The sequence below is a fragment of the Rhinatrema bivittatum genome, chromosome 6, assembly GCF_901001135.1.
Source record: "Rhinatrema bivittatum chromosome 6, aRhiBiv1.1, whole genome shotgun sequence".
NCBI classification, from domain to species: Eukaryota; Metazoa; Chordata; class Amphibia; order Gymnophiona; family Rhinatrematidae; genus Rhinatrema; species Rhinatrema bivittatum.
The window spans coordinates 272,923,054-272,944,306 of record NC_042620.1 but is presented as its reverse complement, the minus strand read 5'-3'; the positions used below and the strand labels follow the sequence as shown (position 1 = coordinate 272,944,306).

Below are 21,253 nucleotides of genomic sequence, written 5' to 3'. Positions count from 1 at the left end.
CGAGGCACAGACAAAAGAAGAAAAAAACAGGCAGTACTTTTTTTTTTTTTTTTTTTTTTTAACACCCAGACACAGTTACCGGTAAATCAGGTCCGGGTCCAGCTGGGGGGAGGGAACCGGGCACCCCGATGTCACCCCCAGCCCTGATAGACGCTGACAGTGGAGCTCCCCCACGTAAGAGCGGCCTGAACCAGAGGGGATGGTCCCCTCAGGACCTCACTACCCTCTGGGAGGCAGGCTCGGTGACCAGCAGGCAAGCCTCTGCCGTCCGAACCCCAATCCGTCGGCTTCCTACTCTCAAACTGCTTTCTCTTTTTTTTTTTTTTTTTTTTTTACACACTAACTACCACCTAAATCTAGGCCTCAGCACCGACTGTAGGTTTGGCACCCTCTCCACCTGCTAGGAGACAGAAGAATACTGCCGGACTGTAGGTGGCACCAGCCTAGATATCGGCGGAGTTTTTGTTTATAAACTTCTGTCTCCATCTGCTAGAGGGGGGGGCCAAACCCAGGAGTCTGGACTGATCCGGGTACGTTTTATTGATTGTTTATAGTTCTCTGTAAAACAAAGTCCATATTATTGCTTGTTCTCTGTAAAGCTAGTTTACCTATTAATGATTGTTCATTGTTCTCTGTAAAGCTCGTTAGCTGCATTTTGTTTTCTGTGAACTGATGAGATGTTCCCAACGTTTGTCGGTATATAAAAGATTATAAATAAATAAATAAATAAATTACACAAACTATGCCCACAGGGTTTCTCCATTATACACAAACCAAGACCAGGAAAATGTGGTGGTGGAGTGGCAATTATGACCTGAAATCCCATCAAGATGTGCCAAATTCCTATCCCAAAGGAAATGGAGTTAGAATGCCTACTAATTCAAATAAGAGAAGTAAAATATACCACTAGGAGACCTATTGGGTTATGTCCTAGAAATAGCATCTCATCCAACAAGAACCTTAGACCTGATCATTAGAACGGATGCTATAATTCACCAATTCTGCGGTCATGGGCAACTTTAACTTACACATAGATAAATAGACATCGCTCAAAACCAATTTTCTGATCATCATGATGACATTAGGTGTCACACAGGCTATTACATCATCTAAACATGAAAAGGGACATGTACTAGACCTGGTTTTCCACATGTGAGTGGAAAATCTAGAATATCAAACAAATGGCATTAAAATACCACTCTCCTGGACTGACCATTCACTAATTGAAGTTCTCCTTGTGCAGTAACTTTAAATAAATTGACATAACTAGATCCTAGAAAGTGGTCTAAAACAAAAAAACATCCAGACACTGGAAAATCTTCTCAATACGTCAGAACTCCCATCTATGAGTGAGAATCGTCATCATAATGGACCAAGTAAAGACATAGAATAAAAAGCTAACAAAAGCCTTAGACAAAAATCACCCCACAAAAGAAAATTCTATGCCCTTCCTACAGATTCTCACCTTGGTACACACAAGACCGCTGAGATCTAAAATGTCAACTGTGGAAATTAGCACAAATCACTAAAGGAAGAGGACAGAATGAGATGCAAACTAGACGTCAACATACCATATAGTCATAAGAAAGGAAAACAAAATACATACTTCTCCCATTCTATTGCACAAGCCCCAAACCCAACCATGAAATTATTTGCAATTGTAAATGACCTGACAAAACCATTACCATAAACTCCCACAGTCCTACCCAAACTAACAGTAAACAAAAATGCTATTTTCTTTGAAAATAAAAAGTCCTTCATCAACAGTATCAAGACATCCCTCTCCCGGAGTCAAAGATAAGTTTGGTGATGCCAATCATACCAGATAAGTGGAATTCTTTCATCTCAGTCACAGAAGATAATCTCAGAAAGATGCTAACTGTCCTGTGTCCAACAACCTGCATCCTTGATCCATATTCATCAAAACTAATAGAGCTAGTGAATGAAGGCCTCACAGTCTGAGCAACCAAAATTATAAATGTTTCCCTGAGGGCATGCTTCAAACAGACCTAAAAAAAGCTGTAGTACAGCTACATAAAAAAATAAAAATAAAAATAATGAAGCTTGGACGCAGACAAAAAAGAAAACTACTACCCGATGTCTAACATTCCTTTCTTAGGAAAATTAATAGAACAGTCAGTAAGAGCTGAACTGAATGACTGGCTAGCTGGATAAAAATGGCTGGACCTGTATCAATATGGATTCAGGAAAGGCCACAGAACAGAGGGAGTCCTCATCGCCCTGCTGGATGATCTCCTAAGGTAACGTGCTAGATGCCAGGCAGCAGCAGTGCTGGTGCTATTAGATTTCTATGCAGCATTTGACACCGTAGCTCAATAACATCCTATTTTTCAACTTGCAGAAGCCAGGCTAAGCGGTAAGGTCCTTAACTTGGTTCAAGTCCTTTCTGTAAGATAGAGAAACTGCACATTTCACTGGCCACATGTCAGCACCATGGACATTAGACTGTGGGGTTCTCCAAGACTTCATGTTATCACCAGTACTAGTCAATATATACCTCAAGCCACTAGCACAGCTGATCCATAATTTTGACATAAAAACCTACACTTAAATGGATAAAGTCCAGTTTGTGCTACCAATGGATGCAGACCTGTAAACAGCCATAAAGATGCTTGGCACTTCTCTTGCAGCCCTACAAGAGTAGACAAAAAAACAAACTGCACCTAAATCCCAATAAAACTGAGATTTTCTGGGTCCAAAATAACAGACAAGCTCTTGATCTGAAAATTTCATTCAGCACCTATGGGTTCCTGCTAAAGCCTTGGAGTCCCACTGGACTCAGAACTCACCATACTCATACTCCCACAAATCCAAGCACCAAAGGGCTGCCTTCCTCAATTAAGAAATTTAGGAAGACTACATCCATTCATCGAGAAGATACATTTTCTCACAGTGGTGCATGCTACAGTAACCACATGGCTGATCTACAGCAATGCACTTTACAAAGGTTTACCAGATATAGAGCCATCCATAAATGACGTCATGCTCCGACAGGGGGGGGGGGGGGGACGGGGACAGCGACTGAGTATATAGAGACATCACAAATTCAAAGTCATAACATCATTTTGCTATCACGGCAGCAGTGGCATAGCAAGGGCCTCTGGTGCCTGGGGGCCAATGCATTTGTGCACCTCCCCCCCCCACCACCAATTTTGGGGGCCCCCAACCTATTGCACAAATAGCAGGGGGACCTCAGCTCAAAAAGTTTAATTACTCAAAGCTAAGTTCATATTTCAATGTGATTACAGATTTCTTCCACCTCCTTTACTTATTGTTCAAACAAGTGAAGGACTTAGGGTGCCTGAATGCCCAACAGTTGGAAGCATGCACAAGTTTCCACCACTTTTTGTAGCTTTGGGTTTGAGGGTGAACAATATTTTTCATCATTCAGCTACATTTTGTTGTATTCCATATGACCTGTATTGTCCATCAGTCCAGTCAGTATTGAGTGAAAGGTTATGCAAGACATGTCATCAATATTTTGCTTCTGTGGTGATGCTGTGAAGCCAAACAGCAACACACAAACAACAGGCATTTCCAACCAAAACTGATAGACCACTGAAAGTGGCTGCCCATCAACAAAGTGAGCTGATGGTGATCATTGCACATGCAGAGAATGTACAAAGTGTGGAGTGGCAAGATGAAGATGATCTAGATCTATGTGGACTGTCTGTTCCAGAAAACGATGTTTCTGTCAGCAGCATTCCTGTTTGCACAATGGCAGATCACTTTTCGTAGCCATGGCAGGATAAATAGTTCTTGCAACAAAACAGTTCAGCATCTTAGTTATTTGGTTTTGCAACATTGAGCAGTTTTAATTAAAATACAAAATGACTGCAGAGCATGATGAATGCCTAAACAGTGTACAATACTAATGCTATTTTGCTTGAGTAAAACATGGACTGGTAATTTTTGCAGTTTAGTATTGCAGCTTAATATAAGGGGGAGTTCTAACTTTGTGACATTATAATTGAAAGGGTGTTTGGAGATTTGTGACAAAGTGTGACAAGATCAGGGGGTGGGGGTTGATTTCATGCCAAAATAGTGTGACATCATTTATAGATGGCCCCTAAGGCAACTATTGACAAGGATTTACAAAATGTATCACCTGGCTGCTTAGAGACCCCATGAGTTGTTTTGTATTGTTCACTCTTTTAGTTCAACTCCCAAAAACAGACATGCTAGAGCCCACAGTTGCAGTTTGTAAGCAATTTGCCTTGTTTTTTTATTAAAAAATTTTCAAGCTTACTGACTGACAGCTTTAACCCTGCATTTTTCTCACAATCATTTTCTTCTACTGTTACACCTAGCTGGTCCAATTGTGCCCTGCTGTCCACAACTGAGATTTGCACTATCATCTCAGGAATGAATGGAGAAATTACTTACCTGATAATTTTGTTTTCCTTAGTGTAGACAGTGTAGTTGGTATGTTTGCAGATATCCTTTCTCTCAGGTAAAGAGGCTCATCTGCTCTTAGCGCTTTGAACATAAATGCCATTTCCTAGCGTGTAGCAGATGGACTCAGGACCAATGGGTATAGTGTACTCCTGTTAGCAGTTGGAGACGGATCAGATTTCAATCTGACATCAGCCCCTAGTACATATACCCCTGCAGGAAGTGCAGATCCTCAGTATTCTTCCTTGCAAAGCATTATGGATATATGTGTGACTGACCGATTGATTAACTTAATGTGGTTAACTGATAACCTTGTTGTAACGTTAAAAATGTGATTAATTTTGATTAACTTGATTAACTTGAACTGGTTGATTGACTATAGCTGGAGACCGCCAGTGTCCTCAACCGGAAAGCGTCGACACCCGGCAGGGTGGATGCCCTATGTAAAGGAAAACATGGCTTACCTTGTTTCGATGAACAACCATGTATAACGGCAGCCGAGGGTGGGCTGCTGAGTCCATCTGTCTACACTAAGGAAAATGAAATTATCAGGTAAGTAATTTCTCCATTTCCTAGCGTGCAGCAGATGGACTCAGGACCAATGGGATGTATAAAAGCTACTCCCGAACTGGGTGGGAGGCTGCTCGTGGCCGCTTAGGATTGCTCTTGCAAATGCTGTCCCCTCCCGAGCCTGAACATCCAGACGGTAGAATCTGGAGAAGGTATGGATGGAGGACCATGTTGCCGCCCTGCAGATCTCGGCAGGTGACAGCATTCTGGTTTCTGCCCAGGAGACCGCCTGAGCTCTGGTAGAGTGTGCTTTGACCTGTAGGGGTGGTGGTTTTCCCGCTTCTACGTAGGCCGCCTTGATGACTTCTTTGATCCAGCGAGCAATGGTTGCCCGCGAGGCCGCTTCGCCTTGCTTCTTCCCGCTGTGAAGGACAAACAGATGGTCCGTCTTTCGTACTGGTTCTGACATTTTCAGGTATCTGGATAGAAGTCTGCCGATGTCGAGATGGTGTAGAGACCGGGTTTCTTCCGACTTCTTCAAACCTTCCATCGTCGGTAATGATATGGTTTGGTTGAGGTGGAAGTGTGAGTCCACTTTGGGGAGGAAGGAGGGAACCATGTGTAGTTGGATGGTCCCCGGGGTGAGTCTGAGGAACGGCTCATGGCAGGACAGTGCCTGAGCTCTGAGATACGGCGGGCCGAACACACGGCCAGCAAGAACACAGTCTTCAAGGTTAACAGACGGAGGAACAGGCCTCAGAGGGGTCTGAAGGCGGATCCCACTAGGAACTCCAAGACGAGGTTGAGGTTCCACAGGGGCACTGGCCACTTTAGTGGTGGGCGAATGTGTTTGACTCCTTTCAGGAAGCGTAATACATCTGGGTGCGAGGCTATGCTGTCATCCTCACTCCTGGAGCCGTAGCATGACAATGCGGCTACCTGTACCTTGATGGAGTTGAGGGACAGACCCTTCTGTAGGCCATTCTGTAGGAATTCCAGAATCATGGGAACTTTAGAGGAGTGTGGTTTGACGTTGTGGTCTTCGCACCAGGCCTCAAAGACTCTCCAGATCCTTATGTATGTTAGAGATGTGGAGAATTTGCATGCTCGGAGGAGAGTACCTATTACTGCCCCTGAGTATCCCCTTTTTCTCAGGTGGGCCCTCTCAATGGTCAGACTGTAAGAGAGAATTGAGCTGGATCCTCGTGGAGGATGGGACCTTGTTGTAGCAGGTCTCTGTGTGGAGGCAGGGGTAGTGGATTCCCTGCCAGTAGTCTTCTCATGTCTGCATACCAGGGTCTTCTTGGCCAGTCCAGGGCCACCAGAAGAACCAGCCCACTGTGCCGCTGGATCTTGTGAATGATTGTGCCCAGCAAGGGCCACGGAGGGAATGCATATAGCAGGGTCCCCGGTGTTCAGGCCTGTACCAGGGCGTCGATCCGCTGGGACTGCGGATCCCGCCTGCGGCTGAAGTATCTGGTTACTTGAGCGTTGGATCTGCTTGCTAGAAGGTCCATGTCTGGAGTCCCCCACCGATTCACTATCATCTTGAAGGCTGTGGGTGATAGCTTCCATTCTCCTGGGTTTAGACTTTCCCTGCTGAGGAAGTCTGCCGTGGTGTTGTCCTTCCCGGCGATGTGGACGGCGGAGATGTCCTGGAGATTTGCTTCCGCCCAAGCCATCAGACGTTCTATTTCTAAGGACACCTGTTGGATTCTGGTTCCGCCCTGCCGGTTGATGTAGGCCACCATCGTGGCATTCTCCAACATCACTCTGACTGCTTTGTCTCGAAGTCTGTGGGCGAACCGCAGGCAGGCTAGTCTGACCGCCCGTGCTTCTAGGTGGTTGATGTTCCACCCCGCCTCTTCTTTGTTCCACCGCCCTTGGGCAGTTAGCTCTTTGCAGTGTGCTCTCCACCCGTGTAGACTGGCATCTGTGGTGAGCAGGGTCCAGGTTGGGGAGGATAGTCTTGATCCCCGGCTTATGTGGCTGATCTGTAGCCACCACCGTAGCTGGGTCCGTACTCCGGCCGGTAGTGGTAGACGTACGGTGTAGTTCCGGGATCGTGGACTCCACCGTGATAGAAGTGAGCATTGCAGGGGCCTCATGTGGGCTCGTGCCCATGGCACCACTTCCAGTGTGGATGCCATTAGTCCGAGGACTTGCAGGTAATCCCATGCTGTGGGACGGGAGGCGCTCAGCAAGGTCTGGAGCCGGTTCCACAGCTTTGATCTCCTCGTAGGGGTCAGACTGACCTTGTCTTCCTTGGTGTCGAATCGGACTTCTAGGTATTCCAGCGACTGCGAGGGCTGTAGGGAGCTCTTGTTTGTGTTGACTACCCAACCTAGGCTTTCCAGTAGAGTTATGACTCTGCTGGTTGCTTGGCGGCTTTCCTCCGGTGATTTTGCTCTGATCAGCCAATCGTCCAGGTAGGGATGAACAAGGATTCCTTCCTTCCTGAGTGTTGCCGCCACCACTACTATTACCTTGGTGAACGTCCGGGGTGCAGTGGCTAACCCGAAGGGTAGTGCCCGGAACTGGTAGTGACGATTCAGGACCTTGAAGCATAGGTAGCGCGCTGGTGTTCCTGATGAATTGGGATGTGTAGGTAGGTCTCCGACAGGTCCAGGGATGTGAGGAATTCTCCTGGTTGTATTGCACGTATGACTGATCGTAGGGTTTCCATGCGGAAGCGTGGGATCCTTAGGTGTCGGTTGACCAACTTGAGGTCCAGGATGGGTCTGAATGTACCCTCTTTCTTGGGTACGATAAAATAGATGGAGTAATATCCAGTATTTATTTCCTGTGTAGGTACCGGGGTTATGGCCTCGAGAGCCAGAAATCTGGTCAGTGTAGCTTCTACTGCCACCCTCTTGCGGGGGTCGTGGAAGGGAGATTCCACGAACTTGTCCGGAGGGGTTCGAAGGAAGTCCAGGTAGTACCCCTCTCGGATGATGGCTAGGACCCACTTGTCAGAAGTTATCTCGACCCATCTGCGGTAGAATAGGGTTAGTCTGCCCCCTATGGCTTCTTCCCTTGGATGGGTCGGCTGAATCTCATTGTGTGGTGCGGCTGGGGCCTGGACCTGAGCTGGTTCCCCTCTTGCTGTGCTTGTTTCGAAAGGACTGGTTCCTGCCTGTAGGACGGGGCGCTTGATAGTTGCTCTTGTAAGGGTTGAAGCGCTGTGAGCTTCTGCCTCTGGAGGACCTGGGGAAGGGACGCTGGTTTCTCTTCGTCTTGTCTTCCGGCAGGCGAGGTAATGGGGAGTCGCCCCATTTGTTGGCCAGTTTTTCTAGTTCGCTGCCAAAGAGGAGGGATCCTTTGAATGGCAGTCTTGTGAGGCGTGTCTTGGAGGAGGCGTCAGCCGACCAATTTCGAAGCCAGAGTTGTCTCCTGGCTGCCACTGTGGACGACACTCCTCTGGCTGCTGTGCGCACTAGATCGGAAGCCGCGTCAGTGAGGAATGATAGTGCTGATTCCATGTCTTCTCCCGGGGTGTTGTTTCTGGCTTGGGATAAACAGGAACGTGTCACCACGGTGCAGCAGGCCACAATCTGCAGGGACATGGCCTCCATCTCAAATGATTGTTTTAGTATGGCTTCCAGGCGCCGGTCGTGTGCATCCTTGAGCGCTGCTCCTCCCTCCACTGGGATGGTAGTGCGCTTAGCGACCGCGCAGATTATGGCGTCCACTCTAGGGCACACCAGAAGTTCCTTGGTCGCTGAGTCCAGGGGGTACATGGCCGAAAAGGGTCGACCTCCTTTGAATGAGGACTCCAGAGCATTCCATTCCAGGTCAATTAGCTGTTGTGCCGCCTGTAAGACAGGAAAATGGCGAGACGTCTGTCGAAGGCCCTCCAGCAGGGGGTTCATTCTAGGTTCCCCCGAGGTGCCTTGGTCCGGGATAGCGAGCTCCGATAGGCATTGGGATACCAGGTCCGGAAGCTCATCCTTTGTGAAGAAGCGTCTCATAGTTCGGTGTGGCTCCGTCCCCGAGGGGAGTTCCCCCTCCTAAAGGGGCTTGACTTCCTCTTCGGAGAAATCCGTGTTCCCGTAGGTGGGGCTTCTGGGTGGTGGGAGCCTGTACCTAGGCCTCGAGGGTCCTGGGGCATGAGGGTCTTCCGGTGGCGCATATGGCTGGTCCGCCCGGGGTTCAGTTTGCATTTTGACAAAGGCGTGAATCCCCTTAAACAACTCCACCCAAGAGATCGACGCAGGGTCTAAGTTGAGGGGCGCCGGTTCCCTGGGGGTCCCCTTCTGTGGAGTGGATTCACTGGGGCCTGCCAGGTCCGGGGTGCCCCCTGAGGAGCTAGCACTGGGCCCTGGGTGGGGCTGGCCCTGACCTGGATCTCCCAGGGCCTCCTCACAGTGTGCTCATAGTGCGTCTGCTTCCTCACTCTGTGCGGCTCTGATGTGGCATGCTGGGCAGAGGCCTTGAGCTTTTATTCCTGTTTCTGGAGGTGCCCTTTCTGTGGACGCGTAAGCTCTTATGCGCTCCATTGCGTCTGATATGTGCGTGCAGATGTGCGCCTAGCCGTAGATGTGCGCCTTGTTCTGTGCGCGTAACTTATGCACGTAAGGTTTTATGTGCGCCTAAGATTAAGCGCACAAGTAATTTTGTGCGCTTAGCTTAATTTGAGTGCTCGGATCGGACGGCGGGCGACGCAGCAAACAGGGCCAAGATGGCGATGGCGAGTAATATGGCGACCTCCTCGGAGGGTCTCCACATGGGCAGACCCTGGAACAGCCGGGGCCTGGCGATCGGTGGCACAGGTTCCGATCGCCGACCTGTGCTCCTCCTCGATCTTCGGAGACCGGCTTAAAGTAGAAGATTTCCACCTTACCTTGTTTTCGGCGCTTCCCGGTTTCGCCCCGGATGGTCTCCGGCTGCGGGGGGAGAGGGCAAATACCTTCACCGCCGCGCTCCAGGAGTGCACCCGCTGCCTCTCAGCCGCGCCCGAGATCGGGGGCTAAGTCCTCGCCGCGATTCGGCCGCCGGACCGAGGCTGCCTCTACGCCGCGCCCAAGGATTCGGGGGCTAGGTCCCTGCCGCGAATCGGCCACCGGACCGAGGCTCACCTCCGAGGGACCACGGAAATCACCTCGGGAAACTCAACTGGGGGAGGGACCCGAGGGTATCACCGCAGGAGTGCGGGGCTCGTCTTCAGGTAGGTTTCTTCTTTAAATTTCGGGTTTTGTTCTTTAAATTTGGTCTAACGCTCTGAGAGCGTGCAGATAGTCCCTAACTGCTATGGAGACGGAAAATACTGAAGCACTGCACTTCCTGCAGGGGTATATGTACTAGGGGCTGACGTCAGATTGAAATCTGATCCATCTTCAACTGCTAACAGGAGTACACTATACCCATTGGTCCTGAGTCCATCTGCTACACGCTAGGAAATGGCATTTATGTTCAAAGCGCTAAGAGCAGATGAGCCTCTTTACCTGAGAGAAAGGATATCTGCAAACATACCAACTAGACCATTAAGATCCTCACTCAAATCCTCGTTGTCAATTTCATCTTCAAAATCAATTAAAAGAACAGACACCAGGAACAGATCCTTCTTAGTAGCAGCACCACCCTTTGGAATTCCCTTCTAGCAGGGATCAAAAAAATACTTGATTACTGTCACTTCAGGAAACAACTAAAAGCCTGGCTTTTCTGTCACATATTTAACTCTAAAACCAGAACACAAAGACACTAAAGAACTATGGGTTGTTACCTGGCTTCACTTCAAATGCCTTAGATTTGTAGTTTAAGCAACACTGCTACAAATATTTACACATGTAATCTAATTCCACATTTTAATCACTAGTATTTTCCATTATGAGGTCCATATTCAGGCATAGTCCGGATAGCAAAGTTAGCTGGATAAACTTAGCCAGCTGACGTTGGAGGTAAATTCAATAGTGCAGCCGCACTAACTTTTAGGACAGCTCTTTGGCCTGACTATACTTAGCCAGCTAAGTCATCCAGCTAACTCTAAATATCAGAACTAGCTGTTTAACTTAGATGGCTAACTCAACTCTTCCCAGTTATGCCCCCAAAATTGCCCCAAACTTATTAGCCTGCTAGAATTTATCTGAATGTGCATCCAAATATTAATTTATCTGGTTAACTATTTTTATAAACTTAGTCAGTAGAATGTAGTCAGTATTTGTTAAGCACCCAAACTGAAATGTCTAAATGCCGCTACTTTAAATTGCTTACACTAATTACTGTAAAGCTGCAAATGGCCAATGCTCATCTGCTGCTACTCTAATTGTACTGTAAACTGCTTTGAGTTAATTTCTTATTCAAAATAGGCAGGTAATAAATAAAAATAAACAAAGAACTCTGAGTGAGTTACAGCACAAACAAATAGAAAATAGAAAATCGCTAGCCTTCTTCCCAATATTGCCCTGTATGTGCCAGTCTGTCTGCAATAATTAAAGAGTCCTCCATTTGGCTTCCTCTAGGTTGCCAGAGTATACACTAACCTTAAAGTACCATAACAGGTATTTGCTCTTGCAGTCCTCGCTACAGAAGTCCCAAGTGCTGCCATCTAGTTCTTCAGTGACCGCACGCTGGCACGTCTGCGAGCAGTAAGTACAGGTGATACAGCAAAGTCCCAAGTTCTTTGTGAAATCTTGTTTATACAGAAGCACACAGCCTAAAAAGGCAAGGACAGAGCTAAAAGTCACACAACAGATAGCAGTTCATCTGGCTGGTACAACTCAACAGTAGCCAGCACCTATCCACCCCCATACAGAGCACTGCAACAGTGTTCAGCTCCTCTATGTCAGATCACTGCATCTTTCTACCCCTAGACAAGGCCAATGCAATATTGGCATGCAGAAAACTCGCTCTCCTAACGCGCGCCGATCGACCTCTTCGAGGCACCTGATACAACATGCAAATGGGCTGCCAATGGTAAAAAGGAGGCGCTAGGGTAAACTGTGCAACCCTAGCACCTCCGACAGCAGATGCCCAGGAGAGGAACTTAATTGAGCGCCCCTTATCCTAACTTGACTGCAAGCACATTTATTTATTTTTACCTAACTCTTCTTTAAGTTCCTCTGATTTAATATCGCCATGATATTTAATTGGAGGAACTACAGAAAAGCAGTATTTTCTGCTTTTCTGTCAACTTTAGTGGGTCCTCAAAACTTAACGCCTGCTCTGGGGCAACCAATAATTTCTGAGGGTAAAATATGTACGTTGGGCTCACATTTTTTTTTTTTTTGCATTGAGAGGTAATAACTAATAGCCTCATCAACAGGAATTTACATGTGATGAACACTATTAGCTTTGTGAGGGGTTGGACACGCTAATACCCTTATTGCATAAGAGGTTGTGGACGCACGTACAAAATGTGCGTCCAACCACGGGTTAACCAGTACGATTGGCTGAGCGCACTGTATTGCATCGGCCTGATAGAGCACTAGAATTGTGCTCAGCACCTCTATGTCAGATCATTACACCCCGTTTTGTGGGTGTTTTCTCTGCTCACCCAGTCCCACCCTCCCCAATGCAGTGAACAATGCATCTGAGAAAATTTGGGACTCCCACAAGATTATTTTGCAAAGAACTCCAGGAGAAATCAGGGCACAACAGAGGCAGATCATGGTTATTATTGGGAGGCCAAAGAGTCAAAAGCCCAGGGAATATGCAGGCCGGAGGAGCAGCAGAGCACTGGGGTACAAGACCTGATGACCTTGATGTCAGAGAAAGGATCAGAGGGTCAGCTTCTTAAACAACACTTTCGGTTAAGAACTTGATAATGAGAAGCTGGGAGGGATGTGCCCAAGGTGGAGGTGCTGGAGTGGCAGGTACTGGTCTTAAATACTGGGAGCCAACCAGTGCAAATTCACTCATCTCATGCCATAAGCAAGTTTTTGCACTAGGAGAAAAAGATGTCAATTCGAAAAATATGCCCAGGCACTCTTTAACATTAGAGTGGTGGGGATCCTGGAGAAGATGGAGGGTAATAATGCATTGAACTTCCTGGAACAAATGTTACGAGAGCTTCTTTCTCTGGCAGTCTTGGATGCAAAACCGAGATAGAGGCCAACACACACCAGGCCAAAAAGCGATGGGAATAGCAGCCCCCAGACGTTCCTTATTACATTTCTTAAGTCTCATGCCAAGGAACAGATGTTATGAAAAGCATGAGAGCTAGGCCTGCTGAAATGTATTTATTTATATGATTTATATTCTGCTTTTTGACACTTCAAAACAGATTACATTCAGATACTGGAGAGAACCACATGATATCCTTCCCAGAGGGAAAATTGGTTCTTACCTACTAAACTATCATTCCTTGAGTCCAATAGATCAGTCCAGACACATGGGTATTTCTCCCCTACCAGCAGATGGAGACAGAGAATAAAAAGCTTTACTGTAACAGTGGAACATAAGACAATATTCCACCTGCAGTCTCTCAGCATGATCTGAACCCAATCCCAGAAAAAAAAAGTCTTCAAAATAACAATCCCTCCCTTCCCCACATATTTTTGAACGAGCAAGGGAAAAGAAACTGTGAAATAGGTAACCACTTGTTTATAGATGATTTTGAACATCATAACATGATAACTTCTGGCATATATTCACACAGAGAAAGAGCAGTCTTTGGACAGATCTGTGTAACTTGAGGAACAAAAATTAGCAGGAAAGAACCAATTTTCCTTTCCTTATCATCCCCCAGATCAGTCTAGATGCATAGGATGTGACCAAGCATCCCTAAACTGGGCAGGAACCCAAAAGAACTATTCGCAGCACACTCTCTCCAAAGCCAGCTGAGTTCGATGCCCAAACATCTAACCTGTAATGGTTGGCAAATGAAGACAATGTCGCAGTCCTGCAAATCTCCTACAGTGTATCCAACTGATATTCAGCCCAGGATGCAGCCAGCACTCTAGTGGAATGAGTCCATAGCCCCTCTGGAACCAGAATGCCTTTACATATGTAAGCGGAAGCAATATCCTCCCTTAATCCACCTGGAAATAGATGCTTTTGATGCTTTCCCCCCTTGTAACACCCGCTAAAAAAGCATGAACAAATGATCAGTCTTGCGAAAATTGTTGGTGACCTTCAAATAGTACAAGAGAATCTTACGCACATCCAACTCATGGAGGTCTTGGGCATGTGAAGAAAACTCCAATTTCAGGAAAGCAGGTAATTCTACGGATGGACTCAAATGAAAAGAAGAAACAACTTTTGGTCAAAACGTGGTCACTATGCAAAGGGAAACCCCATCCTCTGAAAACTGAAGGAAAGGGTCCCAAAATGATAAAAGCTCAGAAATTCATCTTGCTGAGCAGATTGCCATCAAAAAGACTGCCTTCAGGGTGAGGTCTTTCAACGATGTCCTTCTTAAAGACTCAAAAAGTGATTTACATAAGGCTCTTAAGACCAAATTAAGAACATAAGAACATGCCATACTGGGTCAGACCAGGGGTCCATCAAGCCCAGCATCCTGTCTCCAACAGTGGCCAATCTAGGCTATAAGTACCTGGCAAGTACCCAAAAACTAAGTCCATGACGTGGTTAAAGACGTGCATGGTGGCACACACGCACGCACCCCAGGAGCTCCTTAGGATAAACATGGCGTGAGGCTTTGCCATAGCCGTTCCGGGGACGCCGGAGAATGCGGCTTGCAGACACGGCGGTAGCCATCTTCCCAAGGCTAGTGGGGAGAGCAGAGAAAAAGGTGAGGCATAAGGGTCGAAGCCGTCTGAAACAGACGGACGCAACACTGGGAAGATGCCTAAGCTGCAACATTCCATCCACCACCAGATTTACCAGGTCAGCAAACCACTGCCACCGTGATCACTCTGGAGCTACCAAGATCACCTTTCCACGATGAGTCTTTATATGCCTGAACACTCTGCCTATCAATAGCCAAGGAGGGAACATGCCCAATAAAACAAATCGGGAGGAGGTCCCACGTAGCCAAAGCAAAAAACAACAAGGGGACAGCCTTACACCGTGGAAAGATTTTATTAAAAAGCCCGACTCCGGCCGAGTTTCGCCAATTAAGGCTGCATCAGGGGCTAAAAAATTTAAAAATGAAATATTTTATAAATACATTAAAACCATACAAATCAAATATCTATCAAATACTTGATTGAAATAATTGAATATGAAATTCGTATTACCTCAAAGCACAGTTGGTGACTATTTGGATCTACATATCCTATATAATAAAAATTGAAATATACATGGTCATAACACAATACATAAATAAAAAAGAAACTAAAAAAATCCACTATGTAGCAAAATAGAAATCATTATATACAATTTGTAGCAAGATAATAATGAATAAAAATTAAATAAAGATTTTACTGATTATTTCCATATTCATATTCATAATAAAAATTCATAAGTTAATATATAAAAAAAGTGATTACCTTAGTTCTGCATATAACTCTCACTGTTGTATAAACTAGTGTATTAGTCAATGCACTTTGCGCAGTCACCAAATTTGAAAATATAGGAAGAAACTAAAGCTGTGAACAGAAAAAAATAATATGAGCATCATATATTCCATAATAATTACTATAGTTTCTGACTGCAGTCTAAAGAAACGTTTCGCATAAATAAAAAAGTTTTTCATAATTAAAAAAATGTTTCCATAATTTAAAAAAACCGCATAGATATTATGTTTAGCAACCTGTCAAAACTGTCCTGAGAAATATGTAATCATTATATTATGGCCATAGCATAAAAACACTACTCACGATACCCCGTTCCGATTGTAGACGCTATACTGAAAGAACGTTAAACAAGCTTTAGCCACGAATTATTATAATCAGGTGACACTGAGTGACATATGTAAAGATATTACACTAAAGATGGATAGTTTTAAACTCCATACTAAATCGCGCAAACGTTTATAGCACTTGAAGGTATATAACATCTGTTTGTCAGAAGCGCGCGAAAAATAATGATGTCATATCCTACAGTCGTTTGCTCAAATAAACTTTCTAATAGCATAAAGAGTTCTAGTCGAGAAAAAAAAGCACTAAAATTTAAAAACAAACTTGAGAAGGTGTCACTCCCGTTATTGCTATAACTTAAGTTAAAGTACTATAAACAGTACACCTGTATCCGACTAGATACTGTAATAAATACGGCTGTATTATATTGCAACTAAGTCGTCAAACCTAATAGCATAACCAAATAAATAACATTGGTTTAAATTGATATTATGAAAATTTGTAACGCAAAAGCAATTACTAAGCAGACTGTATTATCATACAACACTTTAACAATTACCGCAGAGCCATAGAAATTAAAAGCCGATACTATTCACATTCCCACTACTAAAGCAATACATAATAAAGTTGTTGATGTTACCTTATCACGCATAGATTTACCAAAAGCAAAAAGGTCGCTGCTCATAGCATGTAGAATCATGTATACTATTTGGCTTTGTTTATATAGGTTTTCTTCTCAAAAAAAACGCGCAAAGGATAGTGACATCATATCCTTCAATTCATTTCAATCATGTCCTTCTTAAATAAAAAAATATGTATATTAATATTTTACTTAGTTATAAAAGTACTTCTAGTCTAGATGATACCAGAAAATAATAAATAGAAAAAAAAGTCACTCTAAAAACCGCTACATTCTGGCCATTGCTGCTGTAATTCTAACATGTCAGTCTAGACGCTGCAGTCCTAAAGAAATGGACACAAGTGCTATAATCAGCATCTACCTAGATGCTATAACTAATGTCACCACTTTCAATGCGATAGCATATAAACGAACCTTATGTGCCTAACTAAAAAATAAAAATAATAATAAAATCAGGTAATCACTTTTTGTGTATAGATTATTATAAACATATTCATAAATATCAATTATGTCTAAAAAAACTTATATCAACATAGAATGAAATAACAATTTTAGATGAAATATTAAAGGATGTCATATTATCTTGATACAAAAAAATTTTTTTTAGAAATTTTTTACAAAAAGACAAAATAATCTATTTACTGGTTTAAACCTCCTGGTTCCATGGTATTAAATTTATAAAAAAATTTCTGTTCCATACGGAGTAAAGTTCTATCCAAGTCACCTCCTCTCCAATTTAAAATCGGTTTACAAAGTACACAAAATTTAAAATCTTCAAACTTATGGTTAGCTAAAATGGAATGTTCCACCATCGGTTTACCTTCAATTTTTCTATTTATCGCGCTTCTGTGCTCAATTAATCGTTTATTTAAGGATCAAATTGTCTTGCCAATATAGAACTTATTGCAAGGACAATAGGCTACATAAACTACACCTTCACTTTTACAATTTGTGAATTGTGTCAGTTTGAATGGTTCAGAATGATTATTGAACAAAATCTGTTTGCCTTAGGATTCACAGAGCACACGGAGCAGTGACCACTTGGATAATGACCCTGAGGTCTTGTGTCTTTGTGTTGTTTCTGAGGGAGTGCTGATGGAACAAGAAAATCTCTCAAATTACGTTCTCGTCTGTTGGCAATAATTAATTTACTATTCTCAAAACATTCTAAATTCCGAAGGATCTCCCAATTTTTCTTTATAATTTTGATAATTTTATGTGTCATATGATTATATGTCACTGGAAATGCTATAATATTTGTTTTCTCTCTTTGTTTCGGTTTTAATAATATTTGTCTATCTTGTGCTCTTATGTATCCTGCTTGTCATTGGATAATTCTTTTGTATGAACCTCGATTTTAATTATTTCGCCCTTTGTTGAAACACACTTTCTTCTGTACACAGCCTCCTTATTCTCAAAAATTGAGAATAAGGCAAGTTATTTTTCATTGATTTATTATGACAGCTTGTATAATCCAAACATTTATTTGTATCTGTTGGTTTCTTATAGAGGTCCATGCTAAATTTCCCATCTTGGATTAAAATTTGAATATCTAGATAAGGAATTGTTATTTTTGAGTATGACATGGTAAATTTTAAGTTAGTGTCTATGTTATTCAACCAGTTTAAAAACAGATGTAATTCATCTATATCCCCTTTCCATATCATAAAATCATCGTCAATGTATCTACGCCAAAGGAGAACATTTTGCATGTGTTGTTGATCCAATTCCATTTTTTCTTCAAATTTACCCACATATATGTTAGCAATGGACGGTGCCATGGTGGCACCCATAGCTACACCTTTGCATTGGAGATAATAGTCATTTCCAAACCTAAAAAAATTCTTAGAAATGGCTATTTTAGCTAATTCCGATTTTGTTCAATAATCATTCTGAACCATTCAAACTGACAATTCACGAATTGTAAAAGTGAAGGTGTAGTTTATGTAGCCTATTGTCCTTGCAATAAGTCCTATATTGGCAAGACAATTTGATCCTTAAATAAACGATTAATTGAGCACAGAAGCGCGATAAACAGAAAAATTGAAGGTAAACCAATGGTGGAACATTCCATTTTAGCTAACCATAAGTTTGAAGATTTTAAATTTTGTGTACTTTGTAAACCGATTTTAAATTGGAGAGGAGGTGACTTGGATAGAACTTTACTCCGTAAGGAACAGATATTTATTTATAAATTTAATACCATGGAACCAGGAGGTTTAAACCAGGAAATAGATTATTCTGTCTTTTTGTAAAAAATATCTAAAAAAAATTTTTTTGTATCAAGATAATATATGACATCCTTTAATATTTCATTTAAAATTGTTATTTCATTCTATGTTGATATAATTTTTTTTAGACATAATTGATATTTATAAATATGAATGTTTATAATAATCTACACACAAAAAGTGATTACCTGATTTTATTATTATTATTTTTTAGTTAGGCACATAAGGTTCGTTTATATACTATCGCATTGAATGTGGTAACATTAGTTATAGCATCTAGGTAGATGCTGATTATAGCACTTGTGTCCATTTCTTTTGGACTGCAGCGTCTAGACTGACACGTTAGAATTACAGCAGCAATGGCCAGAATGTAGCGGTTTTTAGAGTGACTTTTTTTCCATTTATTATTTTCTGGTATACACACATCTAGACTAGAAGTACTTTTATAACTAAGTAAAATATTAATATACATTTTTTTTTATTTAAGAAGGACATGATTGACATGAATTGAAGGATATGACGTCACTATCCTTTGCGCGTTTTTTTTGAGAAGAAAACCTATATAAACAAAGCCAAATAGTATACATGATTCTACATGCTATGAGCAGCGACTATTGCTTTTGGTAAATCTATGCATGATAAGATAACATCAACAACTTTATTATGTATTGCTTTAGTAGTGGGAATGTGAATAGTATCGGCTTTTAATTTCTATGGCTCTGTGGTAATTGTTAAAGCGTTGTATGATAATACAGTCTGCTTAGTAATTGCTTTTGCATTACAAATTTTCATAATATCATCAATTTAAACCAATGTTATTTATTTGGTTATGCTATTATATTAGGTTTGATGACTTAGGGCCTTATTTTCCAATATCGCATTAGGGGGCGTTACCAATGCAAATGAGGCTTCTTTCGTGCAGTGGGGAAACATCGCGTGCGGCGATGTTTTTGCCATTCGCGAAAACATTAGCGCCGCACGCGATGTTTTCCCACTGCACGATGATTCTTTCAGGGTTTTATCGCGGTGCATGATATTTGGCACTTTTTGCAGATAGTCCCAGACAGCCTGGGGATTAGGTATGAGCGTCGGGGGTTGGGGGCCACTTTTGCATTCCACATGAGACCTACGGACAGAACAGTGGTCTCTAGTGCAGATTTGCTGGCCGTCGGAGTGAGGACGCTCACTCCAAGTGGAGATTTGGCCAACATTTTCTCCACCTAGCATGTTGTTGCCCAGGTAGAGTGTCCATCAAGCTAGGTGGAGAGAACGTTGCCCAAACCACTTCTTGGTGTGAGCGTCCTCACTCCGACGGCCAGCAAATCTGCACTAGAGGCCACTGTTCTGTCCGTAGGTCTCATGTGGAATGCAAAAGTGGCCCCCAACCCCCGACGCTCATACCTAATCCCCACCCCGAGTTAGTAGGTAGCCCTCCCATAGGGATTCAAATACCTATGTAGGGCATAGGCACTATAGTAAGTCTCTCTCTCTCTCTCTCTCTCTCTCTCTCTCTCTCTCTCTCTCTCTCTCTCTCTCTCTCTCTCTCTCTCTCTCTCTCTCTCTCTCTCTCTCTCTCTCTCTCTCTCTCTCTCTCTCTCTCTCCAACAGGCTGTCCGGAACTACCGTGGATGGCGATAATCCTTTTCTGGCCCGTAGCGCAGTCCATAACGCGACGTTGGAGTTGTAGTTCAAATCCACGCTAGCAGCCGCGGTACCACTGCGGTTGTTTCGCCGCACACGATACACAGGTTCCCGCTTTACATATGCTCCGCCCCAACTCCGCCCCCTGAATACCAAATGACTGTTTTGCATTCGCGAATCGCGTTAACAGCTGTTAACGCGATTCGCGAATTTATCGCACGCGGTAAAGTGCTTTGAAAATGAGGCCCTTAGTTGCAATATAATACAGCCGTATTTATTACTGTATCTAGTCGGATACAGGTGTACTGTTTATAGTACTTTAACTTAAGTTATAGCTATAACGGGAGTGACACCTTCTCAAGTTTGTTTTTAAATTTTAGTGCTTTTTTTTTCCTCGACTAGACTCTTTATGCTATTAGAAAGTTTATTTGAGCAAACGACTGTAGGATATGACATCATTTTTTTTCGCGCGCTTCTGACAAACAGAAGTTATATACCTTCAAGTGCTATAAACGTTTGCGCGATTTAGTATGGAGTTTAAAATTATCCATCTTTAGTGTAATATCTTTACATATGTCACTCAGTGTCACCTGATTATAATAATTCGTGGCTAAAGCCTGTGTAACGTTCTTTCAGTATAGCGTCTACAATCGGAATGGGGTATCGTGAGTAGTGTTTTTATGCTATGGCCATAATATAATGATGAAATTCCTTAATTCTCAAAAATAGAGTATGATAGTTCAAACGTTGTGAGGCAAAAAATATTTATGGAAGGAGAGGAACGTTTCATATACAATGATCATAAATACCCAACAGGGTGATATTGACTCTCAATTTAATCATCAACGAACCTCCTCCAACCAAAGTGTGTAGTGAATGTGCAAACGTTTTTTCAAAAATGAATTTTTCTGTGTATATCTTTTAAAACATTAATCATTTCACTTGTTTATGAAGGTGAAGTGAATCACTCCAAAATTCCAAATATTTTTTTAAAAATTTTTTTTGAATAAACACTCCTCGCAGCTTGATGACTGATCCCAATGAAGGGTATAAAGCAATGCTTACAAGACAACCTAGATCGGCATGCTAGATGGACTCTGAAGGCTTAAAAAAGC

General features: G+C 43.2%; 1 protein-coding gene across 1 annotated transcript in view; it reads right to left on the bottom strand.

Annotated features, from left to right (window-relative positions):
• Positions 1–21,253, bottom strand: part of ZMYM3 (zinc finger MYM-type containing 3) — a 453,384-nt gene that overhangs the window by 145,792 nt on the left and 286,339 nt on the right. The window contains 1 exon segment of the mRNA XM_029607228.1: positions 11,406–11,578. Within this exon segment, the coding sequence (XP_029463088.1) occupies positions 11,406–11,578 (173 nt within the window).